Source organism: Brachyistius frenatus, unplaced genomic scaffold, assembly GCF_029030835.1.
Source record: "Brachyistius frenatus isolate BFR_SWC_R1_liver_20210118 unplaced genomic scaffold, ASM2903083v1 Contig_66, whole genome shotgun sequence".
Classification (NCBI taxonomy): domain Eukaryota; kingdom Metazoa; phylum Chordata; class Actinopteri; family Embiotocidae; genus Brachyistius; species Brachyistius frenatus.
This window is the reverse complement of record NW_027210665.1, coordinates 2,090,303-2,108,688: the sequence shown is the minus strand read 5'-3', so window position 1 is coordinate 2,108,688 and position 18,386 is coordinate 2,090,303. Positions and strand designations below refer to the sequence as shown.

The 18,386-nt window shown below is 41.8% G+C and overlaps 1 protein-coding gene across 5 annotated transcripts in view; it reads right to left on the bottom strand.

Annotated features, from left to right (window-relative positions):
• Positions 1-18,386, bottom strand: part of il1rapl1a (interleukin 1 receptor accessory protein-like 1a) — a 160,993-nt gene that overhangs the window by 89,607 nt on the left and 53,000 nt on the right. For all 5 annotated transcript variants that reach the window (XM_069707063.1, XM_069707061.1, XM_069707066.1 and 2 more), the window contains exon 3: positions 2,558-2,843. In XM_069707063.1, the coding sequence (XP_069563164.1) occupies positions 2,558-2,843 (286 nt within the window). The remainder of the gene's footprint in view (positions 1-2,557; positions 2,844-18,386) is intronic.

Below are 18,386 nucleotides of genomic sequence, written 5' to 3'. Positions count from 1 at the left end.
AATACTAGGTGTAATTCAGATGTCTAAGTTTGGAAAAATTAAAGTCTGCAGCACACAATACACACTCTGAAATCTTAAAGGGGCAAAGGAAAGACTGCTGTCTTTGCCTGCAGGGAGTTTTAGGGGAGAGTGTTTGGTCATATGTGCTCCAATGTGTGACTCAAAAGCTTACTCCCTAACAAAAAGACAATTGATTTCAGCTTAGAGGCAAATCTCTTGCAGTGTTCTGATTAGGGTATCTGAGAAGTTTGAAATCCCCCCAGCTCAACACAAGCAGAGTGCGAAACACAGAGCTGGGGGCACTGCTTCCAATTTCTTTTCTTTTTTTGTAACATTCGAACATTTTAACGTTTAACTGTTCTGCAGAATTAAAGTATCCACTGAATCTCAAACACAACATTTTATCAAGAGCAAAGACTTGTTGGGAGAAATTGTCAGACAATATTATTTTAGAGTGGGCCAACACTGGAAAGTGTTTGTGCCAGATTAGTGCTACAGAGTGCCGTAAGCGGGGGTATCATTGCACACAAACATGTTCCCCCGGTCACACTCAATGTGTCTCGCCTCTTTGGGTCTTTAAGAGGCCTTTAACAGAGTTTATTAAAATCTCTCTGAAATGAAGAGCCGTAATGAGCCGTTTATTGAGATATTCTCCACTGTAAAGGTTAATAAGTTACTGCTACGTGATCGTGCATCTTCTATTAGAAAAAGTGTCTCCGTAACAGCCCTCTGAAGTGTGTGTACATGTGGGAGTTTGTGTTTTATCTTGTGTCTTTATACATTTTAATGAAAAGATTTGGGCACCCCTGAAAAAAAATGACAAATTCTGTTAATTTTGTAAGTAAAAAGAATGAAATCTGACTCACACCTTTAGTTATCTGAGCGTAACTTACACATAATCTGTCTCAGAACTTGTTTCCTCTCATCCAGGTGTTCCTTTGCATATTTCAGATGTTGACTTTTATGATGAGGTTGCAGGTACTTTTGCTTGTAGCTTCCAAATGATTCACAGTTCACTGCATTTCTTTTCTCTCCACACATACACAAAGAGAGCTCTACTACAGTCATGTCATTTAGTTTACGAGACCTTTTAAGATTTAATATACATCTGCTCATGAAATGAAACAATTTCACTTGATTTAAACCGAGAGATCAGACATTATGTCACCTTTGAGGATACAGAGTACAAAGTATTTCCCCTGATTATCTGCTAAAGCGAGATAATGAGTACAACTTTCATTTCTATGTGTCAAATACAGAGGAAGACCTGCATGGAAATAAGCTTGGCATGAAGAGTGGAAGCGTGGATACTGACATGCCTGACTCTGCCTAAATTTGAAATGTTGCCTTCAGCACCTCCAAAGCTCTCTAATTTATGTTGTGTCTTGTAGATTTAAGCGCAACACAAACTGAAATCTAAAAACACTAATTTGTGGTTTTATAGAGACATACTTGCTGTAAATGTTTCTTGGGTGAACGAGAGGTGAGCAGTATCCTGTCAACATCATGTCACTATACAGACGCTAGCTGGCATGTGACCCTACCTTAAACCACATGTTATTATTTTTACATTTTTGTTTGTTAGATTTTGTCTTAAAGCTGCTGGTAGGCATTTTTTGAGCTTGGACGACAAGTTTTCTTTTCTGCTCTTTCATGTTAAGCTGGAAAACAGCCTCTCCTCTTGCTAACAGGTACGATATGTAAAATGTAGATAGAAAGTAGTTATGAGGATGAATGTTGTTTTAAACTATAACACAGCAAACTATATTCACTTTTTCTGTAGGCTACAGCACAACAAAGTAGGAACTAACAACACATGACAAAAAAGAGACTATTTTACCACATTGTCTACTTACCCACGCCAGAGGCAAAAAGATTCAAGGAAAAATAACCAAATCAGCAGTCGACAGTTAGTGGGTGTCTAAGCCGTGCAGACGACGTAAAAAAACAGCATCACAGCTATCGACCTGCGCCAGGTGGAATCAAAATAATAAACAACTGTAATTCAGCTGCTAGCAGGAGAGCTTGCAGAGGCTTTTGCAGGGTGCTGGATCTGCTACCAGACCTGATGCTGCACAAACACCACACACTTGGACACCTTAGAAGAAAAGAGGCAGTAGCTGCTATGTAACGACTGAGAGAGGACGGCTTTTTCTTTTTACTCGGCTATTATATGTGTATTCTTTTCACCCCCAATTTAAGCTTTAATTATAATTAAATAAAGCAAAAAACAATAACATTATTGTCCAAGAAATATGTAATTATTGCTTAGCACCGCGCTGTTTTTTGTATATATGTTGTGTGTGCTCCACATGCGACATGATTAAAGTGGGCTGCTGTATGTGTGTGTGTGTGTGTAAAATTGTTGGACCCAGTAATGAGTCTATGAAATCTCTCTCTCTCTCCCACACATTAACACACACACACACACACACACACACACACACACACACACACACACACACACACACACACACACACACACACACACACACACACACACAAGAATATATTTTTTTAATGCATCCTTCCCACTGTTCTCCCACCTCGAACCTACCGTAAAACACAGGAGTAGAGGCCCACATCTTGAAGGTCAGCCGGTCTGAACCAGATGGCGTCCTCCTCCTTGCTCATGCGTACACCGTCGAACGAGATGGGCTCCTCGAAGTCACTGTGGCCAAGGCCAGAGCTGCGGTACCACATGAGGCTGAGGCCCACACTCTGTGCCTGGCTGTAGTTGGCCCGGATGTAACCATAGAACAGAGCGCACTTCAGCCGCACCGGCTCCCCCTGAAGCACCCGGTACTTTAGATAGTCCACTGACCAGTCTGTACAGCCGTCCACTGCAGGGAAACACAAAGTGAGACGGAGAGACATTCATTCAACACATAAATCAAAAAATAATATAGTAGGAGCACATACAGAGGAGGCGGCAATGCGATTACAGCACATACAAAAAAAATATTACATTTACAGCAAAACTATATAGCAACATTTTGCTCTACTTGACAAGAAAATATAAGAGGGAGCCCAACAATAATCCTCTTTGTATTTATGTAAAGACACTCCCTTAAATAACTTTATAAGTAATGAGACTGTAAGCTATGTATAGTACACATGTATGCAGTTCTCTCATGGTGTAGAGATGTCAGTGTAGTTCACATCTTTTTGCTCGGTATTGTTTAATATGTACTTTTGGAAGACTGCAGTTTGACTCCGTGAAGGCTGTGCTCGACACATCCTGTCTCCTCTCCCGCTATCCTGACGTAGCTCACACATTCAGGGCATGCGTGCCACCCTGGCCTCTTCAGAGACAGCTTCGACTCTCAGGCAATATCCAAATGTGCAACCACTGTGACATTTGGGAATCAACGGTAAAATATCTCTATAAAAGATGCCAGGCACCTTCGGTATGCTGCGGATGCACCACAGCTCCTGTGCTACAGAGTGCAGGGCTGGTTTACTGACTGGGAATACACCACAAGCTCTTCAAGGAAGATGAGTTCTTTGTCTAAGAGTTGGACAGATCAGCTATGATTTTTTTTTTTTTTTTTTACACACTACATTTTAGGATATCTTAGGATATCTTGGCCAACAATGTGTGACAATGTCTGACAATGTCAGGAGCTAATTCTACAAATAAAAGCTGACGCGCGCATTACAAAATAAAAACTGGATCTCCCAGCGTAATGTATGAAACTTATAGGTCTCCTTCTTTTGCTGCAGCATGAAAAGGTACAGAAGGAAAACAAACAAAAAAAGTTAAGCCACAGGGCACAGTGGCTTTAAAGACATAAAACAAAAATTCAAAACACTGTCACAGCCCCTCAGGCACACTGGTCCTGCTCGACGGTTAGTACGAAGATCTCTCTCAGTTCCCAAGCTACCAGATTTTAACCTATGGCCAACTATCAGTCTGACTAATTAGCTGCACTTGTTTATCTAGCAGGTGTATATCTGAGAGTACATGTGTGCATGTGTAACCAGAGCTACTGAGACAGAGACAGAGAGAGGTGGTGATGATGTGGTGAGATAAAGTAATAAGAACCCTGCTACGTGCCAGTCTGTGAGTGATACAGAGCCTCACAGGGACAGCTATGCTTGTAATTAATACTCTTAATTACCAGGACAGTAATGTGTGTCTTAGTGTGTATACGTGTATGTGCGTGTGTTTTCGTGAGCGTGCATTCCCTATACGAAACGTTGTCTACCTAATTATGTCAGTAATTACCAGTGGGCTTAGCCACAAATGTGTGAGCACTAACGTACATATGAATGTGAGCAAAGGAGAAAGTGTGTGTGTGTGTGTGTGTGTGTGTGTGTGTGTGTGTGTGTGTGTGTGTGTGTGTGTGTGTGTGTGTGTGTGTGCGCGTGTGTGTGGGTGGGTGTGGAATAATGTGTGAAACCCTGTCTAATTATCACCCTTAATATTGAGAGCAGGGCCCCAATATGCAAACAGACATGCATGTACGCTCTTGTGTGTTCACATGCACGCCTCACAAATTTAAACCTGATTACTTTAACTGGTAAGCATCTTGCTGATGAACACAATCCCAAAAAAAGTTGAAATACTGCAGACGAGGCTTTTTGTCAGCAGAATTACATTTTTAATCTCACCAACAACAACAAAATCCCTACACCATTATTATTCCAGAAGAAAACAACTATGAAGGAATTTCCCATTTAATAAAATCATAATGTGTGTGTGGAGATGTTTGGCACACCCTCTTGCGCATGCACACACTTTTTATTCAAATCTTTTCCATCTAGTTAGATGTGTTCTGATTTGATGATGACAGATCTATGTGTCAGAGAATTATTAATCAATGCATCATTTGATTTACTTTAATTATTTTAAAACATTAATTTAAAAAGAAATGCAAGAAGAATCATTTTGAATGTCTTGTCACTGCATCTCTGAGATCTCTCTTAACTTGATCGCAGATGGCTGACGTTTTTGGGGAGGTAGTGTTGATCTCAAAAAGGAGGTATTTATGAAGAAACTTCTGAAGATTTAAGATCCACCCCTAAATACAAGGGCTGTTATGATAAAGGAAATGGTGTCTGGTGTTTCAAGGATGAGATTGACAACTCTCCTTATCTGGAAATGTAGAACATTGTATGAGACAGTATTAACGGTGACTGAGGGGAAAGAGATCATAATTCTTTGATTATGTATGTCACTAAATATTTCTGTCTAAGACATCAGGTAGTCCGCTGAGGCTTCTTCCCGTAAAGCTGACCAGCTCCATGACTTGCATCATATAAAACAGGAGATAAAGAGAAACATTAAGCCAGACAACTGTTTCTCCTTTGACATTGTGCTGTATTTCCCCTGAAGGCAGCAGGTCAGTCCTCCGTCCTCTCTGCATATCAATCTGCTAATCAGCAAGGACAGCAGAGGCTTCATTCATCCTTTTCTTTATTTACCTTTCACACCTCTAATGGGTATGACCTCTGCATCGCTCTCACCGGCTCCATTTCTGCCCTCCCTGCCAATACGAACACTGTTTATTCTAACAAGCTTGTACGCCGATTCACAGTGAAGGAAATCATTTTATCCAGCGCCTGCATGCCTGTCATTTGCAGTCATCCTGCTGACTTGCAGACATGTGTTGTCCGGGAAAGAAACTACACATGCATTAGAAGTAAGCGCATGTAAACACACACACACACACACACACACACACACACACACACACACACACACACACACACACACACACACACACACACACACACACACACACACACACACACACACACACACACACACACACACACACAACAAGGAGACCTTTCATTCCTCACAGACATCCCGATGGGAGTTGTCTAATGCGGTGGCCTTTTGTTGGGGGAAACCATATTTACGTCTGAGACTCAAAACGGTTTTATCAACTCAATTAGAGGCTGACATTTCCCACATCCCCACGCTGGGCCGGAAAATCAATGCTTCCCGCTGGATGAATACTGCAGTCCCCACCTCTCACTCTCTCTTCTGACAGCACACACATACATGCAGGATCTCTCCCTTTTCCTTGCCCGCGCCACTGGAGACATCGTACATTTGTAGCGCTTCTGTCCAGCCACTCTTAGACAAGCCCATACTGTGAAGGATGTTTCCATGCGGACACGTTCCCACGCGGCTGTCAATGTGACAGAAAGTGGCCTCTGCTCCTCTGAATCCTTACTGCAGCACTGTAAACTGCAGCACTCCTTCACCGGCTGGCGCTACGCTGCCGCTGATACCCTAACACGTCACATGATGTCCTGGGCATAGGTATGGCTGGTGCAAGAGAATAGCACGGAGGCAATGTCAAGCTCCACAATATGTGTGTGTGTGTGTGTGTGTGTGTGTGTGTGTGTGTGTGTGTGTGTGTGTGTGTGTGTGTGTGTGTGTGTGTGTGTGTGTGTGTGTGTGTGTGTGTGTGTGTGTGTGTGTGTGTGTGTGTCTGTCTCACAGAAACCTTATTACATTCTGTGTCTGCAGCAGACCTGCCCATCTTGGTGTGACACAAAACCAAGGCAATAAATACAGACCCCTGAGCTAGAATATATTTCCCCCACATTCATGCATACACACTCATGGAGTCACACAAACAAGCCACTGCAACAAGCCGACCTCCAAACACCACCACCACAGAGTGGGCTGCGTGTCACCTGAGTCAAATTCTGCTTTTCTTTCCCCTTGTGATCAAATTCCCATGATCCTTCCACGACACTGCATTACTCCTGTGTGCTTCCTACTTACATGTCTCTTGTCTCACTCTCATGTCGCCCTCAGTAGTCGGCCTCTCTTCTCTCATCACTACCTGCTCTCCTAATGAAGTGTAATTATCAGATGTTGGGTGGGCGGCAGGTTTCTTGCAGGGCAGGAAGACGTTCAATGATCTATATGTGGATAAGGATACTTAATAACTTTCTGTCTCTCTCGTTCTCTTTCTCTCCTCCTCAGTTTACACCCACTCCTCACACATCACTCTATCTCCATCTCCATATCGTTCCCTCTAGCTTGGAATTCTTCTTTTCTTATTTCCTATTTCTTTGCCTGTTTGCTGTTTTCTGACTGATCTTTAGAACAATAATGAATAATTCCTTCTTTGCCCTCTATATTGTGGAGATTTATTTCCATATGAATAAGGTTAGTGCTCGACATGTATAAGGCTAATTATGAGCAATAGCTCCCCATGGTTTCTCTCAGTTCACAAGTGTGGGTTAACAGCCGCACCGACCACTCGAGATAAATGTGTAGAATCTATAGTAAATGGCTGACTGCACTGGGCATCCTCAACGCTGGTTAACAACGATTTTGTGCACTCAAAATACCTGTTCATGCATTTTTGAGTTTATGAGTCCAAATATGTTTTCCGAATTTTTCCATCACCCATTTTTCTTTTTCTCCACATGGAGATGGAAAAAGAAGGACAATGGAGCCTTCCTCTGTTGGAAGACATTTGCTGAACACAAAATAAGGATGTTCCTGCAGCCAAATATAGGCAGTAATCACACACTTGTACATTTTTAAAGTAGGTTTGGACATATTGCATGTCCAACAACAGCCTTATTTATGAAGAAGTGATATAAACTTTTAAAAAACAACATGAGATAGAGAAAAATTCTAAAAACAGATTCAAATCCAGAGTAAATAAGCACTATACGGTCCATTTATCTTAGTTTGTGGGACATAAACAGTGATCCTCCTGCTTATTACTCAATTCTCCTGTGCAGGACACCTTAGTACTAAAACTTCTCTAAGCTGTAATTTAATAGCTGAATTGAGAAAGCAGTAAATATATTGCAAAAAACTGTCACATTAGTTTTTAACATGGGCTCAAGTCGCAATTACAATTTGCTCTGTTCGGCTCCTTATCGAGCCTTCACTCTCGCTGTCTGTGTCTATCTGTCTGTGCTTTAGCCTTAACATTATTTAATTAAGGATCAATACAGTTGACCAGAACCTGAGTCTTAACCTGCAGTGGTAGATTCCCAGCTGTCTCGGTAAATCACTGGGTTTTGTCTTTTTAGCCAAAAGTTCCACTGTGTGTCCCAGCCTGTGCTCTGAATTTGAATGTTTCTTCCAGGCTTGTTGGCCTCGAGACAGAGGAAGGTGTTTTTAAGAATCTGGTGAATCCTGCATGATACTTCGATCCACTTGCGTCTATGCACCTTTATAATATGGATAATAATACTAGTTATAAATAAATAAATAAAAAAACATATTCTATGCCTGGTTGATGAACTTCACATGATCAATATAAAAACAACAGCTGTGAGTGAGCCAATGATGGTGAAGTATGAATGAAAGCGCTGATGCCAATCATCTGATGCAGTCAGCGCTCTGCCTGAACTAACACAACACTCTGTTATGTCGTTTCTGTTCCATGTTACTTCTAGTTTGTTGCTACAAAAACAGTGAAAATAATTGCTCTTATTGCCAACCGAGAATTTCATAAACAGGACGATCAGATCAAAGCAGAAAGTGTCAATTGATTCAGTTCACAAAGAAAGAAAATGAATTGTGTAAGCCTGGTTATAGTCGGAGGCCTTTGAAGTTGAAAAATCGCTGCGGGATTCAGTTTGGATTGTTAAAAAATTTTTTTTACAGCTTCTGTGTCTTTGTTATCTGGGATCCTCAGAACAAGAACAGACCTGGCTAACGTGGTCTGGCTTGGTTTTGGTCCCAACTGGTCCAGTGAGGTCCATGTTTGGCTTAACAGGACTCGACAGGGCCTGAATTAACATTTACACCGGCCCCTTTCAGCATGTCAGTTGAAAAAAATCACAAAAACATCTATAATTTATAAATTTGTCAAGTCAGAGCAACACCAACCATTTTTGCAGCCCTTTGAGAATACGAATGGTAAACAGGTAATTTATATTTTAGAGATTTGCAGTTACGCAAGCGTGACTACCTCGTAGACCCAGTGTGCATGTCTTGAAAATCAACATCTGAACTACTCCGCACAGCTCCCTGTCTGTGATTGGCTAATTGGTGTGTGGGAGCAACGGCCTCATCACATCCTTCTCTGCCTCCGTCTGAAACACACAAACACACCAAAAATCCACTCCAAATTTCCTTTGCTCTTTAGCTAAAACAAAAGTTAGACCGGGAACATCACTCTGCTTTGAATGTATCTGCCTTCCTCCTTGTCTTTTACTTTCTGTCATGACTTAATTGAAAACATAATCATAAAATACTTTAAATAAATGATCTCCTACATCTCTTATCTGATAAGTCCTTATGGTATGATGGTAAAAAGAAGCCCTTTTCACCTTTCTGTGTTTACAAAACAACAACTACAAAAACCTGTTATAGTTCTCATTTTAACATTTAAAAACACTGACTTGTACTTTCAGAAAGAATGTAAATATTGTGGTCTCACTGCAGGTCAACAAGGCTGCAAGCGTATTGACTAAAATGGCCACCAGCATTAAAAACTATAAGTTATGTTTACATGTAGACACTCCTAATTTCTGCTACAGTGCTTGTTATGCCCCATTTGTTGTATTTCATTATCTTTTTCTCTTTCCTTTATCTTATATTGATTCAAAATCGTTTCCAGGTTGTTTTATACTGTTCCTGCTGTGCCCATTGAATAAAGACTCTGCAGAAAATACAAAATAAAGGTTCACAAAAATAACTCAAAAACAAAAATAGCTGATCACTCAGAGTACATTTATTATAAACTGGGGCCATTATCGTTATTAACTTCTGCTACAAAACCATACGCTGACCAACCTGTGTGAGTGTGGCGTGTGAGTGTACCCACACAAGTAGGACGTAGTCATCATATACTACTGTATGTGAATCAAATCAGATTTTCCATTTCCATTTTCCACTTGCTTTATTATTTGTTCTTCCTGACATTATTGTGCCTGTACTGTAAATTGTGCTGTAATGCACAACAGTGCTACATTAAACTATTGAACCTGCACCTGAGGAGAACAGGAAGGATATAGGAACAATAGGGAAATGAAGTAAATCTAATTTCTGGCAGTGGATGTTGACATTTGCATACATATTGGCAGAGTAAATTCAAAGGCAACATGAAGCTTGGAGAGATAAACCAAAAATAATACCTAAAAGTGAGGAAAATCCTCGAAAATTTGATTTACCCCAGAGTCTATAAGCGGGTGTTCAAAAAGAAACAGCAAGCAAACGTATTTGTGGCTAAAACAATGAGAAAAAAGCCTAATCGGCTAGAATCTGAAAGTCAATATATACGCAATCGTCTATGGACGAATCATACAAACTTTCAAGTTTGCCTGAAGGTGACAGGCCTGTTTCTATTGTTTCATATAGAAACCAGGGTTGGTTTTTTGCCCTTGACCAAGTTCATCTCACAGCTCACTCAGATCCTTTTAATAACTCTCCAATTGACTTCAAATTAACCAGAACCCGTTATAGAACAGAAATTTCCCCTGTTGTGCGTGAAAGGGTGTCACTGAGACATTAGCTTTTTGACTTTCCTCTCTCTCTCTCTCTCTCTCTCTCTCCTCTCTCTCTCTCTCGCTCATCCTTTCTTCCTTTCTCTTGATGATAAAGGGCCTCTTTTTAAGGAGAACAGAAAGCTTGTCAGGATTTGGCCAGCTGGAGAAAGTCATTTAAGGCCCAAATTGATGTGCCCCGGACTCTCAATGGTATCTCTCCAATAGTGGGGGCAGGATAGAGGGAGATGTGGTGGCCGGGATATTGTTCCTCGTAAATGGCTCTTTATTTCATAGGCGAACTTGGGAAATGAGCAGCGCCGTTCATGGTTTGCGCCGTACAGAGGAGGACGGCCATGCGTAAAATGGAACACTAAGAAACAGGAGCCCCCTAATATCTTAACAACTAAAAAGTCTGCGGCTGCCCTGCATCATGTGCAGTTTTACTGGCAATGAGAACACATGCAAATAAAGTCCCTGTAAGTTATAAAGTCAAGGCTGTGTGTGAACACCATCCATCATGCTGACAGGGTGTGGGCAGCTACATGGACACGAATCCACAGCGAGGCAGGTCTCTTAGACCATGACTACGAACAAAAGCCAAGGAGAAGCATTTCAAATTACAGGATACTCAAATGCAAAGTGTGTGTGCGCACTTGCAGTTTTCAGTGGGGAAATGTTTGTTTGTCTGTGCAGGTGTCAGTCTGCAATGTTGTATTAAAATGCCAGTAATTTCTTCCCTTTCTCTCTCTCTCTGTGTGTGTGTGTGTGTGTGTGTGTGTGTGTGTGTGTGTGTGTGTGTGTGTGTGTGTGTGTGTGTGTGTGTGTGTGTGTGTGCTCCGGTGCTCTCCATTGTGCAGCTGTGATCCATGAGATTCAGGCTGAGCTGTCACTCTGCTAATCTCCCCCAGTAGAAATACAGCTTGGAAAATGTCATCTGAACATTCCGAATTGTGTTTACACTCGCTGCAGGTTCCATCGCTTCTAATTTGACAAGTCATTATCACCCATGCTTCTCTCCCTCTTGCCTCTCGCGGCCTGAGACACAAAAATAAAGAGGAGGAGAAGGAAGGAAGGAGACAAAACAAGGGCATTAGATTCCACTCGCAGACACACAACTGTGCTCTCTAATATTAGGTAATCCACAAACCTTAGCGAGAATAGTGAGGATTATTGTTATTTTTTCTTAATTTACATAGGCTATTCTGAGTCAGACGTCTCTGTAATCTTCACGTCTTTCAAAAAGTAATTCCCTAAGGCCTGCTTATGTTTATAAAATGCAAAAACTAGACAGAAAGCCTCCACGGAGAAGATTCTTGGCTGTCTGGTAAAAAGCAGCATCTGGTGGCTGTGTGTATTGGGAAAAGCACATGGCTTTCCACACCCTGAGGGCCACAGCAAAGCTAGCACTGACAAGGACCGAAGTACAATGGGAATTCAGTAATAAAGAACAAATGGTGGATCCCCTCATACAGCAAGACCTATAAATGAAACAACAAAATGCTTTGTTGGTCTATGCCCTCAAGAACAACCCATCTAAGCTCTTAATCATCTGATACCTCCATAAACAGGAAATCCTTTCAAACATATAAATGTTTCCTGCTCCAACACGGATATGGTGAGGGTTTGGTTATAAGTCACAAAACAAGTTAGCTTTAACTCAAGGTTTGTCTTAAGATTACTTATTACACACAATAAATCATGTTTTGAGGCATTTATGGAAATTGTATATGATCTGCACTTGCACCTTCGTGGTCTAAGCAATTATTGTCGCCTATTAATCCATTTATGTAAACATTTACACACCAGTTGCAACAGAGCTGCCATGCAAGGTGTTCACCTTGGGAGGATAATCGCTCACATTTTGTATGATTGTATCCTCCACATACAGAACTATGACTGTGACTTTGGATGTTTTACTGTTTTCATCCAATAGTCACGTCTGAGTTAAAGAGATAAAAGTCTGTGACTGACACAAATGCTCAGTAAACAAATTGAAAACTGAAAAATCCAGACAAAAGTGCAGCCCACCTTAAAAAAAACTAAAACTTTCTGACAGCGTTATCTCTTCAAAAGTTTCGTGGGCCAATGGGTTTTGTATCCTCAGGCAGTGTGAACGAGCATTTATTATGACCTTTATTCCCAGGCGTCCAACTTACAGCCTGAGAGGAGGGGGTGTTGTTATGTGTTTCATAATACATTAGGATGATTTATTCATCAGAGACACTAAATATCTTAGTGATTGTGTATGTATGTACATCCCCTCAGATATGCATTTTATGGGTGAATCGGTGACTCAAAAACAAATAAATAAACAAATAAAGAATATCATGCCTGAATAGGAGATGTGATGTTAAATCAAGGTGATAGCAGAAGGACTGCCAATGCGAGAGAGGGCTGGAGAGCAATGGAAGTGATGACCGACCTATCCATCCATCTACCCAGTCATTAAAGAGACATCTCCAGTGAGAGCTGGCACTTGGGGCCAGAGGAGTTAATGACACACTGCCCTCAGCCAAGATTCAGGCACCATTGCCGTGACAAACACATACAAACAAAGATCTCAAGTGATTTCAATTCAAACTTGTACTTTTTGTTTTACCACTGAACCCGCCAAAGACAGAAACGTGTCATGACGGACTGGTACAGAGTGAAAGCAAGGTCTGTCCATCATCATCCAGCAGCATCTGATGCTGCTTATTGACTGATAGCACAAAGTTTAACAGGTCAATAACAACCTGTTATTGATATTTTTCATTTGGCTGACGTGTCGCCAGTGTCTCTGCTGGCACGTGCCCCTGACATGTTTTCTCCCGTTTAATCTCATCTCCTCTCTGCCATCTCTTCCCCTCTCATCCACCCGGTCATCCATCCTCTGTGATGACACCTCACTGAGACCTGGCCCCCACCGTGAGTTTCATTCCCAGGGTTTCCTACGATGACACCTTCCGGTGAATGTCCATCATCGATCCTCCCTCGATCGATGGTTTGTTCATCCCCTTTTGCTCAACCCTGAGAATATATCCTCAGCTGCTCTCAACCCTACTCCCCCAACCTGCATTCATCCTCTCATCTTCTTTGAGATAACGTTAATTAGTTATTTAATAAACTAATTAGCATATTATCTGTACGCGTGTAGTTTTTCGGTCAGTGAAAGAGCCAGTGATAATACAAAGCCAGCATAGCATGAGGTTTTTTTGAAGCGATAGAAAAGCTGTATATAGAGTTGAAAAGCAGAAGACTGAGGCCACCCTGTCTGAGAGCGCATGCTCTCTACAGTTGCTGTATTACAGCACTTGTATTAAGGGAGAGAATAAATGAGCATGTGCTGAAGATAAAAGAACATTTTCAATTAAAATGAGTATGAAGCCAGGTTCATTAATAATGCAAAAATCATTACCCCAATTACAACAGCATCCCAGTTTAAAGACACTGTATGCGCGCATGTGTGTTTACTTACCAGCTTTTGCATTGAAGCGTGTATCTAGTGTGTTAAGTAAAATGGATTTCTCAAGTGATTTGGTGTCGCTCAATGGCCAAAGGGAAAAAAAAAAAAAAAAAGGAAAAGTATTACAGCTTCCAAGAAACCTGGCCAGCATGTGTGTGCATGTGCGTACAGACTGAGTACATGCACACAGGTGCACCTGTATGCATGCATGCACAGTGGTGAGCCAGGGAGAAACAAAAGAGATGAAGAGGACAGAGAACAGTGAGATAAACCGAGTTGTCTGATGCGTTCCTCTAAAATATTTATGTAGCTGGAGATTTCTGTCCCTGATTCTGAGTCCAATTAAAGCTCTTCTCTAAATGAGTGTGCTTGTGCAAGAGGCAGCAGAGGAGGAAACAGCAGCAGCACAACCATCTACGAAGACCAAATACACAAACACAGCATTTTTGTTGTACGAATGCACAGCGCTCTAACAACACAAAATCTTGCTCTCTTTTGCTGCTGCAACGACATTATAAATTACTGCGCGTGTTTAATACAACAACAGACAACATTAACTTGCTTGGCAGGAATTAAAGCAAACCCCTTTACGTCGGAAAGTGCTAAATTATTCAGCGGCTCGCCAATAAGGAGTGGCGCTAGAGAGGAAAGGGCTTTTGGGTGGGCACCGCAAAGACAAATGACACCGCTGCTAACACGTGCTGCTCTCCAGAGGCACACACATTAGTCTCATGAAGTTAGCACATAAACAACCAGGAAATAACGGGAGAGGAGCGATTAATGGAGACCTAACATGATGAATTCGGCGACAGGAATTAACAGAAATTATAGTGACTAACAAAACATGAATCCTCCTCGCTCTCGTCTCTGAGCTTCCTACTCTCCCTCGGCCTGGAGAGTAGGGAGGGCGGTGCCTGTGTGGCAGCTTTAAATGGGAATTAGCAGCATTTCATTGTGATAGTGATTGAGTATGGGTCCCCGGGGTGGATCTGCTCATTGTTACTTGGCCTTGTAAATCTACAATAATCCTCCCAGCGCAGGCCAGAAACACACACATACACATATTAATACTGTACATACACATGAATATGAATACTGTACGTGCATGCTTATTTTCTCCAATAGCAAAATAAGTGCATAAAAATTGATCCACGATGGCACCTCGACTGAACACACGAGTTTAATACTGGACATTCATCACAAAACCATTTACACGGACCTGCACTCCAGTTTGTCTCTTGGGGTCTGTTAGAATAACTTTCTCATGCAGACTTTAGTTACTTACACTCACAACTGTCCACACTGCTTATTTTTAAACATTTGGCCTCCACCCACTCGTTCACCCACACAAACACAGACACGTGGTTGATTAAGAAACAGTGAGAGTGCAAAAGTAGCTCACAGCTTGCTGACTGGCTCTATAGCGAGTCAGGGTTCGTGTGTCTCTGCACTTTACATATTTTCACATCTAGCACCAGTTTGTGAACCTCACTAAACCCGGCGCAATGAGATCACTGCCAAAGCTTGATCACCCGACAATGTTCAGCACTTAAGTCTGAACTGGCGATGAGAGGTGAGCCAGGTGCACGGTCCTTGTTCAGTACACAGCAAAGAAAGCAGATTGTGTAAAGAAAGGTCTGCGAGGTCGAGTTGGTCAGTGGCGCAACAATTATTCACGTCCTTTACTTAAATAAAAGTACAACCACATGTGCAGCACTTTGGTCCACCTCTGTTGTATTGAAATGTGCTATACAAATAAATCTGACTGGATTTGAAATATTACTACTTAGTTACAAGTAAACTGAAAACTTTACTTAAATATGATGTAGATTACCCCCCTTCTGAGTTTGTGTCATTACGTATATATTATAATATTTTGCTCATACCTGAACATGTAAGCATCATTTTTATGTAGCAGTTGGCAGAAGTAAACTTTAACAGTTACATACACTGTTGGCAGTTTTATTTTGTAAGAATGCACATATATAACAATCATAGGTTTGTTATATTAAATCTGAATACGCAAAATCATTTTAGCTGTCATGTGAAGTCTGTGGAATATAAAATGCAATATCTCCCTGTCAACTTGCAGCAGAAAAGGGAGATTCTGAATAGATTTATGAATGAGTTTAACATTACACCTATCCTTTTGTTAAACTAGACTTCAACCATCAGTTTCATTAATGTCCAACAAATCTGACCCCAGCTGTTTGAAGTGAATTACAATGCATTTATCACAAATATATAAGAATATAATAAAAACCAGCAGTTGTCTCTGCCCTCATTTATTTGCATGCACTCATCTCTGCCCACAGACACACAGGGCCCGAGTGCACTCAGAAATTGTATCTGCTGCTCTCTCTGGCATGCACTTTATATACCATTTTCATATTTAAGCGCACAGTGGGTAAAGGCTCCTGTGGTGCACAGTAGGTGTTGTGGAAATAAATATTTTATACTGGAATCTAATTGCATTTTGTGGCCCTGAGCGCCCTACCAGACAATCTGCAATTCTGCTCTAATGGCTCCTCACTGTATGTTGGGGGAACACACACACACACACACACACACACACACACACACACACACACACACACACACACACACACACACACACACACACACACACACACACACACACACACACACACACACACACACACACACACACACACACAATCTGGTTTATAGACTGGACTCAGCATTCAGGAAGCTCTCACACGTCTGTGTTTAGTGTCTCTCGTATGTCAACAGGTCATGAAACTATGTATGTTTATGTTTATACATTTAAAGGAGGCAGATTACACTCAATCTCAGGCAGAATCTGTGAAGCATAGTCGTAAAAATACCGAATCAATATCCACTACAGGATCCAGTATCTACCACTCAGATGAGGGTTTAAACCACTCCAACAGGAGCCTGGCAAAGCTCCATCAAACCTGGAGGACAACTAGCAGACAAATCCCAAGACCCTGGTTTTAATGTGGGAATCAAAATACTCATCAGGGCGAAGGCTGGCCTCGGTTTTGTTTTTGTCTTTCAATATGGGCTGATGGATGTTGTACAGAGAGGATGCTGGACCAGCATCGCCCTCCACACACACACACAGAGAGCAAACAAACAATTGGTCACATAGTCAAACATTATTTTCTAAAGGTGGAGCTGCTAAAACAAAACAACTCAAAGTCTGCTGCATCACTGCCTGTGTCTGTGCGTGCTGCAGGGCTGCAGAGGTCCACAGAGACACCTTTAGGAGAACCCAGTGTGCTGAGAGTATTGGTGATGCACAGTCACAGGATGGGCTCAGCGCAGCGCAGAACTCTGATGTGGTTTTCTGCTGGCACACAGCCAGCATTTACATATGAATAAATATGAGGGGGAAAGAAATCAAATAAATAAGAGGACAGCAGGGAAAAATAATCCTGTTAAAGATCAAACAGCAGGCTCCCTTTCCCCTCCTCCTGCCTTCCACTCCTGCCTCCATTTTCCTCCAATTTACACCTATATTCCTTCGCTCGTCTCTACTCCGCTCATCGCCCCCTTTTTCCTCACTTTTCTATCTTCTGGCCAAGTCTACCTTCAGTTTTAATATTAATTTCTGTCTCTTCCTCGTCCTCTTTCTCTCCGTCTGTGCCCCCTTCCCCCCCATCCTTCATCTCCTTTTCGATTTCATGGCCAACATCTTGCGCTCCTTCCTCGTTCCCTGTCCAGTGCTCACTCGTTGGCCTCTCTCTCTCTCTCTATCGCTCTCTCTCTCACACCCTCCAGTGCAGAACTAAATGGAGATTAATGAAGGGAGGAAGATGTGTCTGTCATCCAGACAGTCTGATGCAGCCACCACAGCCACAGTAAAGTACTGGATCTATTCAAAACACACTAGGGAAAGCTTTAATACTTCTCCAGCTGAGAAGAACGACAGATTAGCGCTCCACTTCTATTTAAATGATTTATAAATACTAACCATACTGCTGAAGCAGGCATCCCTTTCTATTGTGATGTAAAGTATTTGGTATGTGGGTTTTCTCTTGTCTTCCTCTCATTTTTATCCTATCGCTGTAGGATATTCAGAGCACACCCCGGCGTCTCATTTCCTCCCTAAGTTTAAATCCTGACAACTGACGGCCACTCGCTGCTCGCACGCCAGTCAAACCGCTCTGATAAGCCCCGCAGGAAATTGACTAAAATTCTAGAGCCACATCTCCCACATCACATCCTTCCACCACCCATTATGCCCTTGGGTAGAGGTCAAGCAGCTTTCACTAATCGCACATGCAAATTTGTGCATGTTATACAGTGCGAACGTGAGGGTGATGTAGGAACCATGTCCACAATTTACAGTTCATTACCAGTGACGAGTTACACTTATGTCTGAACACCACTTTGTACTGATGTTGGCTTTCTCAGTGAAGTTATGGCTGAGCTAAAGCATTAAAGAAATCTTAAAAGTAAGTATTGATGTGTACAGATGATGTGTGCCTGTGTGCCTTTGTGTGTGTGTGTGTGTGTGTGT